General features: G+C 36.5%; 1 protein-coding gene across 2 annotated transcripts in view; it reads left to right on the top strand.

Annotated features, from left to right (window-relative positions):
• The window catches only part of LOC110096386 (OTU domain-containing protein DDB_G0284757), a 28,419-nt gene that overhangs the window by 4,481 nt on the left and 11,017 nt on the right, over positions 1 to 12,921 (top strand). For both annotated transcript variants that reach the window (XM_020822308.1, XM_020822307.2), the window contains 6 exons: positions 550 to 623; positions 4,611 to 4,665; positions 4,765 to 4,839; positions 5,273 to 5,346; positions 5,519 to 5,567; positions 12,184 to 12,268. In XM_020822308.1, coding sequence (XP_020677967.1) covers positions 550 to 623; positions 4,611 to 4,665; positions 4,765 to 4,839; positions 5,273 to 5,346; positions 5,519 to 5,567; positions 12,184 to 12,268 — 412 coding nt within the window. The remainder of the gene's footprint in view (positions 1 to 549; positions 624 to 4,610; positions 4,666 to 4,764; positions 4,840 to 5,272; positions 5,347 to 5,518; positions 5,568 to 12,183; positions 12,269 to 12,921) is intronic.

The raw sequence follows: 12,921 nt of genomic DNA, 5'->3' as shown, positions 1-12,921 counted from the left end.
TGGCAAATCAAGAAAACCAAAACTTTATTACTCAGATGGCTTTTATGAACACTGTTGAAATCGATCAAGAAAAATGGATTTCTCATTACCCAGCAATATGAGGCACTGTAGCAAACCGCTGAAATTAAATTTCCTTTCCCATCTCTCCTTTTTGTTGGCTTTCATGTTCTTCCTCCAGTGCTCCATTTTATAAAGAGTAATAAGTGATTTCTGTTTGAGTGCTTGAAGAGAACCAGAATATCTTGTTGACATATAGAATCTCATGATGCATGTCATTTTTAGATTGTAAGTTATGCTTTAACTTTGAGATGTTGAATGTTGAGAAAACTTTTACCCACTTTAACTGCCCCCTTTCTGCTTAGTTATCTTTGTTTTCAACGAGCAGTTTTTTTTCGGAGTTTGAAGGAAATGATTAACCATTTGACAACTTATTAACTATACTTTTTCTTCTCTGTTCATCTTAATTTCTCTTGTATGAATATTCCTCTTCTTTACAATATAATGCAAAGATAACGAGTTTTTTCATGTATGTGAATTTTAATTTTACAGCATGTACCACGGACCAATACATTTATTCCAAATCTTAGTGAGGCCAGTCTAGATCACCAGAGGCTTCTACAGAGGTATCTCTTGTCCACATATCTGTTGAAATATTGAAGTGTATCCATGCTGTTTTTTCTGCTATGTTTCATCATCGAATTTAAATTTCCTTTTCTTCTGCTGAACATTTTAGTGTTTAGACATGCTTGCCAATTATTTACTTCAATATGCATCTTTAAGGTCATTGCCCAGTTCTATTATCCCTTAGGCCTGGGGTTCGAATCCTGGAAAATAAATTATTAGCTTTATTTTGCGGTACTTGCTGAATAGGTTATATTTCCCTTGAAAATGTGTCTGATTAAACTTTATTTACATGTGATTATATAGGTTAATTATTTTCTTATGGAAAATGTATACCAATAAAGATACATGGACATATTATACGTAGGTCAATTAGGAAGGAAGAGTATTAAAACAAATATAACATGATTTTAAGTGGCAAAGAATTTGATCTTAATGAAGTTAACACCTCATACAATATTTAAAAAGAATTAAAGAAATGAGGATTTATAAAGCAGACCTCTGTTAGTTAAGCTATGGTTAATTATGATGACAATAATGAACATTGGTTGGAAACTTATTTTTTCCTTAAAATCATTTGTGTGATATCTAAATTGGATACATATCTAACAGTCTTGAAGCTAGGGGTGTAAGTGAGTTGAGTCGGCTTGTGAGCTAGCTTGCTCAACTCGATAACGAGCTCGCAAGTCGAGCTTATCGAGCCACTAGCTCAAGTTGGTTGAGGCTCGGCTCGTGAGCCAGCTTGAAATTATTTAATTAATAAAATTATTTTAATTAAATTAATCAGGAAACATATTTTTATATTAAAAAAATAAACAGTTTATGCTCTTCGTTAATGATATGACAACCTATATGTCAGGTTCTCAAAAATGAAGAATAAAAAATATACCTGTTTCGGCAGTTCATTAATGATATGACAGGCTTGGTATCTCTTCATTAATATAGGAGAGAAGTTTTCAAAAAGTAAGAATAAAAAGCTACTAGTTGTTTAAAAAAAAAAGGTTGTCGGTTCATGTTTTCATTAAAAAAAACCTATTGTTTCTACTTTTCGCAAGTTATTTATGATATTTTCATTAATGCAAGCTGTTCTGATTTCGAATTACGGGACAAACACAGGTGGCAAAATAAGATATTGGGTGGGAAAAATGGGACAAATGTGAAATCTGGCACGAAATCGAGCGGCTTGCGAGGTAGCTCGAGCTAGTTTATAGTAGGACGAGCTTAAGTTCGAGCTCGCTTTTCGGTTGACCATCCAAGTTCAATAGTGCCAAAATTGGACTCGTTTACACCCCTACCTGAAGCCCTCTGCCATCAAATCCTATTCGGCCAGGTGGGTTTGAAAGGGCAAGTGCCCTCCCGACCTCTCCTCGCGAGGAGGGGACATCAGGAGGCTGCCAAAATTTCCAAGAAAAATAATTATAAAGTTTTTTTTTTAAAAAAAATATTAAAATGCAACAAGTGCCTCGTTGGAAGATTAGAAGATCTATATTGGTACCAATCAACATACCAAAGCCCTCAGCCATCGAATCCTATCCGGTCGGGTGGGTTTGAAAGAGAAAATGCCCTCCCTATCTCCTTTTGCGGAGAGGGGAGATTGGGAGGCTACTGAATTCTGAAGAAATTTAAAATTATTAATTTCCTCAACAGATGCCACACACGATGATTAAGAAACATATATTGGGACCCATGATTGTCCTGAAGCCCTTGGCCGTCAAATCCTATTCGGTCGGGTGGATTTGAAAGGGCAAGTCCCTCCCAACCTCTCATCGCGGGGAGGGAAGGCCAGGAGGCTATTGAATTTTCTTAAAATTTTAGAAAACAATTTGAGAGCTTCATTTCATTAATTAATCAATTTAAACATACTGAAACTTCATTTAATTCATTAATTAACTAATTAATTAATTTAAAATAAAAATAATCAATTAAAATCTCTGTTCATTAATTCATCAATTAATTAATCAATTTAAAAGAAAATTAAAATTTCAGTTAATTAATTCTAATTAATTAATCAATTTAAAATAAAATTAAAATTTTAATTCATTAATTATCCAATTAACTAATTAATTTAAAATAAAAATTAAAATTTCAATTAACTAATTAACCAATTAATTAATTTAAAAATAAAATTAAAACTTCAATTAATTAACTTATTGATTTATTAATTAAAAAATTAATTCAAAACTTTATTTAATTAATGAACTAATTAATTAATTTAAAATAAAATTAAAACTTTACTTAATTAATTAACTAATTAATTAATACAATCAATTCAAAATAATAAAATAAAACAAATCAAATCATTGTTTGCCCCAAGCAAGCTGCAACTCTCAAACAAAAACTCTACAAAACTCTAAACAAACTCAACAAATTAAAACCCATTCGAGCTCTTAGCAATGCGTGCTCCGAACACCTGCAAACAAATAAACAAAGGGTCATTGCAAGACTGTAAATGAAACAATAGTACCAACGAAAGGCAAGTACTGACAAAGACTACAGTGTTAAAAACAAAGTACCAAAACTAAAACAAGAGTTTAAATGAAACAATAGTACCAACGAAAGCTAGAAATGTACTGAAGTACAAAGTATTGCTATCCGATCTATCCAAAACTAGAATCTACAGGCCACTTCCATTGGAAGTTGTAAGACCTACCCTAAACTCTAAAATCTACAGGCAACTTTCAATAAATACAGTAAGTCCTACCCTAAATCAAATCCACATGCAACTTCTAAGGGAAGTCATAAGACCTATCTAAGCAAATCTTAGGCAGCTTCCAATGGAAGTCGTAAGACATGCTCTTTGAAGAACTTCTAATAGAAGTGTTAGACCCCCAACCAAAATTAATAAGCAACTTCTAAGGCAAATCGTAAGACCTATCCAAACAAATATACATGTAACTTCTAAGGGAAGTTGTAAGATTTATCCAAGTAATTCATAGGCTACTTTCAATGGAAGCCATAAGACCTATTATCTAGGAAACTTCCAAGAGAAGTATTAAAGCCCCTATACTTAAACGGCAGGTTACTTCTAAGGGAAGTAGTAAGTCATGTTCTAAATTAAACATATGGGCAAATCTTAAGTGGAGTAGTAAGCCCCGACCTAAATCAAACATACATGCAACTCCTAAATGGAGCTGTAAGCCTAAAAAGCAGGGTTCATGTGGAGCACCATCTTTCTTGAGAGAACAGATTGCTAGTATGGAGTGCACACATGCAGATAGTTTTAATGTTAACATTATGTGGCATTAAGTTGACTTGACTGGTTGGGTGCAATGTTTAAAAAGGCAAAATCTTGATTTGAAGCATTTTGAGGTGAGATACAAGCTTTGAGGCAAATTGATGCATATGCCTTAAATTGAAAAAAAACATTAAAAATAATTCATAATTATGTCATTAACCATCAACAGATTAATTTATTTTATCATCAATTTCAAAAATAAAAATATTTATGGGAAGTTAAAAAATTAAATTAAAAGTACCGATAAAATCTTAAAAAAATAAAAGATTGTTATATGAAATTTTTTAAAAAATAATTAATAGATATTTTTTGCCAAAAAAAACTTTTCCAATTGGCTCACGAATGCACGCAGTTTCATGCTGTATGGGACTTACCATAGAGTTTGCGCAACATATCTGTGATCTTCTTGATTCTCCCATCTGTTTTAGTACGAGTGATAATGATAGTGACAATGATGTAGGTGACACTTCTGTTTTTCACATTTTCGTGCTGGTTTATTTTGAAGCTTATATGTTATTGTGAAAACATCAAATTTCCAATCCGCTACATTGAGTGTATTATTTCCTTTCACTTACGTGATTCAGAAAGTTAAAATGATCTTTTTTGACCCTTAAAATCTTGAAGATGCTTGACTTTTCCAACAGCTGAAGCCGTTTTGCTAAGTCTTGATTTCTAACTTGATGAAAATCGCTCTTCAAGTTTTCCACTAGTCCATTGTTCCATGCTGATTTCTTTGTTTTAAATTCTACTGCAGGTTAACTGCTTACGGTTTATTTGAAGTGAAGGTCTCTGGTGATGGAAATTGTCAGGTCAGTTTGGCAAAAATATAAATAACTTATATTTCAAAGAACAATATCCCTAAAGTTTTTCGAAAACAATGGTGTTACTGACCTTTTGGGACGTTCCAGTTTCGTGCAATCTCTGACCAACTGTATGGTTCATCAGAATACCACAAACTTGTGCGGAAAGAAGTCGTGAAACAGGTTTCTAGTATTTCTATTCACTTAAAACTTAAATTTTACACTGTAATTGCCTGTAGTGGGAACATTTATGTTTACTTTGCCAACCCCCTTTTTCCCAGCAAATGAGTTAACTAGTTTGCCATATTTACCGAATTGAGTTTTTACAGTTTGTTGCTATTGAAGAACGAAATCTTCCACTGCAACTGCTGTATGGGACTACTTTTATCTTCCAAGCACATCAACTATCATTTCTGAATTATTTTGCAACAAATCATGGTCCCTTTTTCTGGACTAATTCTGAAAAGCATATTTGTTCATTCAGTACTTAAGTGATTTACTGCCAAATTTAATATTCACAAGTTACATATATCCGCATTCATGAGATGAAAAATTATCTGTTTCTTAGTTAATTTTACAAGCTAAATAATGTCTTATGAAGTTGTTGACTTTCCAGCTGAAGGAGTTTCGTTCCATATATGAAGGCTATATTCCCATGAAGTACAAACAATACCGTAAGAAAATGGCGAAGTGAGATATTCTTCTAATCTTCTCTTGAGAATTTGACTTTTAATAGGACACAATGGAGAAAAAAGGATTCATGTAGCCGACCCCACCTAGTGGGATAAAGGCTTGATGTTGTTGTTATTGTTGAAGTTCACTATATGATAAATTTGCACTTTATAAATTGATATCTTTGCAGGTCTGGTGAATGGGGAGACCATGTTACCTTACAAGCAGCTGCTGATAAGGTTATTATTCTAGCTTTAGGTCATGTTATAATCAGAGACAAACTAAAATTTCTTACAACTGGCAATGAATAAATTTTGCTCATTGACCTTGTTGATATTCTGTCTACCTTTTTTTTTTTAATCACGCAGATTCTTTTTGCTATTCAGGTTGCCTGTTTATGAAAGCTTTTTGACGTGGCTGTGCATTAACCATCTTTTAACGCATTAAAGCAATGAACATGCTTAATTGAGTTATTATACGCAGCCAGTTGAGATTACTGCAGTACTTTGATAGAAAACAGCCACCACAGTGCAGGAAATTGCTGAATTTCAGCAATTTCGATGCAGACATTCGAACTTAGCAGAGAAAACAGCAACATAAAGTCTCCAATTCAGCAAAAGAACAAGAAAAACAGCAAACGATACCAGAATCTTCTATTCGAGAGGAAGATTTAACTCTCCAAATCTCTAGCCAAAACCTAGAGCCCAAAAGCAAAATCCTAGATCTCAAATTCGGCCTCCAAATTCAAGATAATCCTAACCCTAGCAAGAAGAAAGTAATTAAAGCAAAAAGAAAATTACATAATCCCTAACCATCCCCTAATTCAAATTTTTCCTTCAATACAAAGCTTAATTAGTAAGTAGACCCCACTAAACTAGCCCCCACCCCGGCCGCTTGGCCCACCGTTTGTAGCAGTGAGGTTCAGCCGTCCCTTGGGCCGGCCTAACATTACTCCCCTCCCAAAGACTTACCTTATCCTCAAGGTGAAATGAAGGAAATTGATGATTCACCCTCTCGTATGGTTCTCAAATAGCATCAAAGTCGGGAAGTTCCCTCCATTTAATAAGCACTTCTTTGTTCCACTCTTTATTTGATCTCACCCCTTTTAGCTCTAGTGGTTCTTAGACCACTTCCAATTCCTTTGTCAAATGGGAAGAAAATAAAATAATCAAATCAGCTATATCAAGTTATATATATATAACACACACTCCTCTCATTATCTGTTTGCTTATACTCAACTGTGCGAGTTTTTTGCTCCAGAAAACATGACAAGGCGGGTGAGCCGAACGGGGGTGAATCCATGGCAAAGGTCTCCTTCACAGCTGGGGTGGGAAGATAGTATCAAAATTAAATGTAATACTTAACAAAATGAGCGAGGCATCAAAATAACATGGTGAACAGTTTCTGCATAAGCACTCACTGTACATTGGAATTCAATGTCGCTGCAAGATCGATGATGGGATTTGACTACGCTGCGGGATCGACGCTTGGGTTCGACTGTGATGTAGGATCAATGCTCGGGTTCGAGAACGACTGCTCTGCGGGATCGACTCTCGGGTTCAACTGCTCTACTATATCAATGCTCAGGATTGACTGCGGGATCAACGCTCGGGATTGACTGTATGATCGATGTCAGATTCAATTATGCTACTCTGCGGGATCGATGCTGGGGGTCGAAGCTATAAGTAAAGGTTGGAAGGCGGTGTTTGAAGCTAAGGGTTGAAGATATTGGAGGGTTCGGAGAAGGGGTTTCATTATTGGGGTTTCGACGCAAGCTTTCTTGGTTCGTAGTTATTAATATTTTATTTCACCAACTTTTTTGTTATTCTGATTATATCTTTCAGCCTTTTGAGTTATTCTTATTTTGTTCGTTAATTTTTAACATTGAGATCAAAATGATACCATTTTAAGGAGTCTAGGGACCAAAATAGTCCCTTAAAATAATAAGGGACAAATTTGGTCCCTCCTAAGGAGTTAAGGGACAATTTTGGTCATTTTCTTTTTCATTGCTTATAATCTTATTCCCTATAATGTGATTGTGGTTTGCAATCCTAACTCATGGTAAACTTCTTGGCATTTTTAAGCACTTCGAAGAATGGAAAGAACCTCTCACTTAGCTTAGAGACGAAGCAAGTGATGCCCGATGATTCACCGAGTGAATCAATGTACTTTGTTGGCCGACTTTTCTGGTGATGGCATCTCTAGAATTGAGAACCCGACCATTAATTTAAATCCCTAATCTCAATTAGGAACGAGGCGGATTGAGTGCCTGTAAAAAAAAAAATCTATCAATTAGGATTGAGCCTTATGGAGTATAAATGTAAAATTGAGAATTGAAATCTTATTAACACTATATTTGTAATGGGCTCATTATATTCTTGGAGTTTTTCTTCAATTTGAGGAAGAGCATTAAACCTATCAAAGATGTGATTTCATGAGTTAGCACTTGGAAATTTATAAGCTAGTACTTTATTAGTATCATAATTGAGAACCATTGGATTAAAAATCATTTTTAGGCGTATATTTCATGTCATGTAATCTTATTCGTTGTAATATGATTGGGGTTTCTTTTAAATCCTTTTAGAATTATTTAGTTGGTCTTATAAATCTATCTAATATTTATTCTTTTAGGTGTTTGTATTCCCTCCATGTACATTTAGTTTATTAGGCTGCATGTCCTATAATTTATTCTACTGCTTTTACTTTATTTGTGATGATCCTTATTCATCAACTTGTGCTTTTGGGTTGGTTGGTGACTTGGTGTCCAACTGCCATTTTATTAGACAAAAATCAATCATGTGTTACACCCTCTTATAGAGGGGCTTTAAAGCTTATTGACCAATTACGATCAAATGGTTCTTATAGTTTATACGGCTCTTGGGTCTTGGTTTCTTCTACTATGATAAATCTATAAGAACAATTTACTCCTTTTTATGATATACATGATTGAGTGAGCTCTTGGTGCATAATATTTAATGATGCTGAAAAATTTATATTTGATGGGGGTGATGCTTAATATGGATGATTTTGATGTGAATGGAAGATTATTGTGATAGGAAATACTTGAGTTCACAAGTAATCCTAAGGGAAATACATGAGTTCGCAAGCAAACCTATCACTAATTGGTGAAAACAGAGAGAATAACGCTAAATCTGGGCAGAAATCAGATTTCCAAAACATTGTATTTCAACAAGGAAATCAAAGCCAAACAAACCCGAAAGCAAGATACAAGTGATCCTCTATTCGAGAGGGAGGATCGTTCTCTCCCAATCTCTAGACACTAGGTCTAGAGCCCAAAACTCCCAAGAGATGCCAAGAGAATACATACTTAAGCATGACCTAAACCTCCACCCCTCATGCCTATTTATAACCCACCAATTTTCTAATTTTAAATTATTTCTTTCCAAAGCTTTTGCCGCCTACCCCCTTTCCTAAAATATAATTTTTCATTAAATTAAATAGGGTTGTGGGCCCCTTCTGCTGAGGCGGCTACAGAACCGCCTCCTGTAAACAATGGTCGGCCCAGGTGGGGCTGGCTGGGGAACCGGCCTATCAATACCGCCCTCCCAAAGAACCACCTTGTCCTCAAGGTGGAAGGAAGGAAACTGATGTTTCACCTGCTCATACAGCTCCCATGTCGCTTCATTAAGATCATTCCACTTGATTAACACTTCCTTGTTTCCTTCCTTGTCATATCTTACCCTTTTTAGCTCCAGTGGTTCTAAGATCACCTCCATCTCCTTAGTCAATGTTGTCGGCATTTCTGCACTGGTTGCATGTTCCCCTATAGCCTTCCTTAGCTGTGACACATGGAATATATGATGTATAGTGGCGGTTGGGGGTAACTTCAAGCGCTATGTCATTGCTCCAATTTTTTCTAGTATTTCATAGAGGCCAAAATACTTTGAGGATAACTTCTCATTTCTCCTGTTGGCCAAGGTCTTCTGTCTGTAGGGCCGCATTTTTAAGAAAACATTCTCACCCACTTCAAACTGGATGTCTCTTCTATGTGCATCCGCATGTCTCTTCATGATTTGTTGTGCCCTCATTAAATGTTTCTTCAACTCCTCCAACATTCTATCCCTTTCCTCCAAGTGCTACTCCATCGAAGATATTGGTGTGCTCCCTCTTCCAAAGTGTACTAAGTGTGGCGTATCTCTTTCATATAGCACCTTAAAAGGTGTTATCTGAGAAGCAGTGGGGTACAATATATTGTACTAATATTTAGCCTATGCCAACCATTTGGCCCACATCTTTGGTGTTTCTGAAGCAAAACACCTCTAGTTTCCAAACTCAGGTTTACTACCTTCGTTTGGGGATGGTAGGCGGTGCTTCTCTTAAGGACAGTGCCCTATAACCTGAACAGCTTACTCCAAAACTGGTTGAGGAACACTTTGTCTCGATCCGATACTATCGACTCTGAAATCCCATGTAGTCTAACAACCTCCCTGATGAAAGTTGTGCCACTATCATTGCGGTGTAGGGGTGTCGCAAGGAAATGGAATGTGCATACTTACTTAGCCTATCAACCACCACCATAATAACCATGAACCCCTCTGATCGTGGTAGACCATCTATAAAATCCATAGACACTTTCTCTCATACTCTATTTGGAAGTGATAAGGGTTTTAGTAACCCACCAGGAGCCATAACCATATACTTGTTTCTCTGACACACTTCACACCTCGCCACCATCTCCTGCACATTCTTATGCATTTATTTCCAGTACAATTCAACAGCAAGTCTCCTGTATGTCTTTTTTCACTCTGGAATGGCCTTCCATGGCACTCCCATGGAACTCCTGCAATAGCTGGGGAATATGGACGGAGGTTCGTGGCATCACAAACCTTCCATGGTACAACTGCCTCTCCCCGTCGGGGGTAGCCTAGGTGGCTGCTCCTATCCTTCAGTAGATCCATCCGGATCTTCTTCAACTCTTCATCTTGCACACTTTCTTCATGGATAGTCCCCCAATCTACCATCAGGGGAATTGAAATGGTCATCTCCTGAAGCTCTCCCCACACCTGGATAAGGCATCAGCCGCCTTATTCTCCAACCCTGGTCGGTACTGGACCTCGAAATCGTATTCCAATAGTTTAGACAGCCACCCTGATGTTCCTTCGCCACCATCCTCTGCTGCAATAGGTATTTTAAGCTCCTTTGATCTATTCTGATGATAAAGTGTTGTCCCAGCAGGTATAGTCTCCAATTTTAAATAGCCAGCACGATGGTCATCAATTCTCGTTCATATATAGACTTCAATCTAGCTTTAATTGACAACATATGACTGAAGTAAGCTATGGGTATTCTATTCTGCATCAGCATTGCCCCCAACCCATATTCTTCTTTCAAAATTAGCACCTCGATGGTAGAAATCTCCTCTTTTCCCCACAAAATCAGCACCCCTCTTTTTGTAACACATACTCATCTCCTCCCTAGAAAGTGGTTCTAGAGGTGGCATGTCGTCTACTCCCTCAAGGATCTCCACTTCCGGATTTTCCCTCCCCCTAAACAGATTTGGATTCCCTCCGCTCCCACGGCCGCCGGTGGTCTCCCTTGCTTTTCCGATGTTATCGGATTTGTCTTCACCTCTAATAATTTCTTCAACATCTCTTCCATCAAGGTGAACTTTCCTTCCAACCGTTCGTTGATGGAGGAAATCTGATTTTGAAAATCAGAGAATTTTTCCTTCAAATCTGATTTTAGTTGCCCAATTTTACCTGCCAAAACTTCGACCTTCTTCCCAGCCATCTTTCTTCCTAAGATTTACTAGAAGATCTTCTTGGGGATGAAATTTCTTTGCTGAAATTTCTGGATTTCAGCCGCCGATGGTCCCAAGACAACGCTCTAATACCAATCACTAATTGGTGAAAACAGCGAGAATAACGCAAAATCTGACCAAAAATCAGATTTCCAAAACGTTGTATTGCAACGAGGAAATCAAAGCCAAACAAATACGAAAACAAGATACAAGTGATCCTCTATTCAAGAGGAGGATCGTTCTCTCCCAATCTCTAGACACTAGGTCTAGAGCCCAAAACTCCCAAGAGACCCCAAGAGAATACAATACTTAAGCATGCCCTGAACCTCCCCCCTCATGCCTATTTATAACCCACCAATTTTCTAATTTCAAATTATTTCTCTCCAAAGCTTTTGCCGCCTCCCTCCTTGCCTAAAATATAATTTTTCATTAAATTAAATAGGGTCGTGGGCCCCTTATGCTAAGACGGCTACAGAGGAGGCGGTTTGAACCACCTCCTGTAAACAATGGCCGGCCCAGGTGGGGCCGGCTGGAGAACCGACCTATCATATTGTGGTAGATGGAAGTGGAAAAGTCTCGTAATCAAAAGTGAAGTAATAGATGAGTTCTTAAAAAAGTAGCAGTGAGGGATGTGTGCTTAACAAACTAGTATTCACACTTAACCATTTACTGGAGCTTTTGAGTGGATAGATATCCATCCACTAATATGCTGGACTTAATTTGGAATATTCCACCCTCAGAACACATTTTAAGGGTGGGATTGGAGGATTCTAAATGTCCTATAAATTCATGCCACCCAAATATTGACCAAGCAAGCTTTTCACTTTGAAGTATTTTTTTCTTCTTCGTTTTTTTTTTGTGTTTTTTTTTCTAGTTTATGATCCCTTCTCTACCAAAGAAATTGTCACTTTTTTGACTGTTTGCTAGTTGGTTTGGTTAGGCAATCAGCATAAGCTCCTTTTTTCCATTGTATTTTTTTACTTTGCTCTTAATTCTTGGTTTTCGGATAATCTTGATGGTAAATTATTTTATGATGTTACATTTTATTTATTGGTGAACAATAGGAATACTATTTGATTGTCTTTTCTTTGCAGTTTGGGGCGAAAATCTGTTTGCTTACATCATTCAGGGATACATGTTTTGTTGAAATTGTTCCACACAACCAGACTCCCCAAAGAGGTAATGCTTGATGTCATATTATTGCATTTAGTTGCAGTTTTCAAATTTAAAAACGTGATTTTGATCATTTCCAAATATTATTATGTATTTAAAGGATTCCTTTGCGTTTTACTTCTCGCACTAGAAAATAGGTTAACAACCATAGATTTTCACCATGAGAAAAGTGTGATGCCTACCAACTCTGCATGGTATATTACAGCTGCCTTGATGAGCGGCCTTTCTTATTTAAGAATGACACATGCTCCTAGTTGATTGCATATAATATGATTTCGCTAACAATCTGATTCCCATTATGTATTAATTATATAAGCACAAAGAAACACTAAGTCTCTTAGGGCAAACATATAAAGGAAAAAAATACAATAATTTATGTTATTTGGCTTTATTTTTATTTAGAACTAATCAGTGGGAAAGAGGCTAGAGATGTACCAACAAAGAAACCTTGAAAGTGTATCATCATGAAAGGGATGCTGGAGATCATACTTACATAAACTCAAAATCACCTAAGAGGCTGTTTGGTTGGAATACTTTAGGGTGTAAAGTAGAGTAAAAATGCATGGGTTATGGAGTGTTTGGTTGGATGAATAGCAAATCCAAGTTTAAGGGAAAGTAAAGTAAATGCAGTGTATTCTATTCTAGATCATTTTTGAGGT

This window comes from Dendrobium catenatum, unplaced genomic scaffold (genome assembly GCF_001605985.2).
Source record: "Dendrobium catenatum unplaced genomic scaffold, ASM160598v2 fragScaff_scaffold_621, whole genome shotgun sequence".
Lineage (NCBI taxonomy): Eukaryota > Viridiplantae > Streptophyta > Magnoliopsida > Asparagales > Orchidaceae > Dendrobium > Dendrobium catenatum.
The sequence above is the reverse complement of the archived record's forward strand: the minus strand, read 5'-3'. Positions and strand labels throughout refer to the sequence as shown.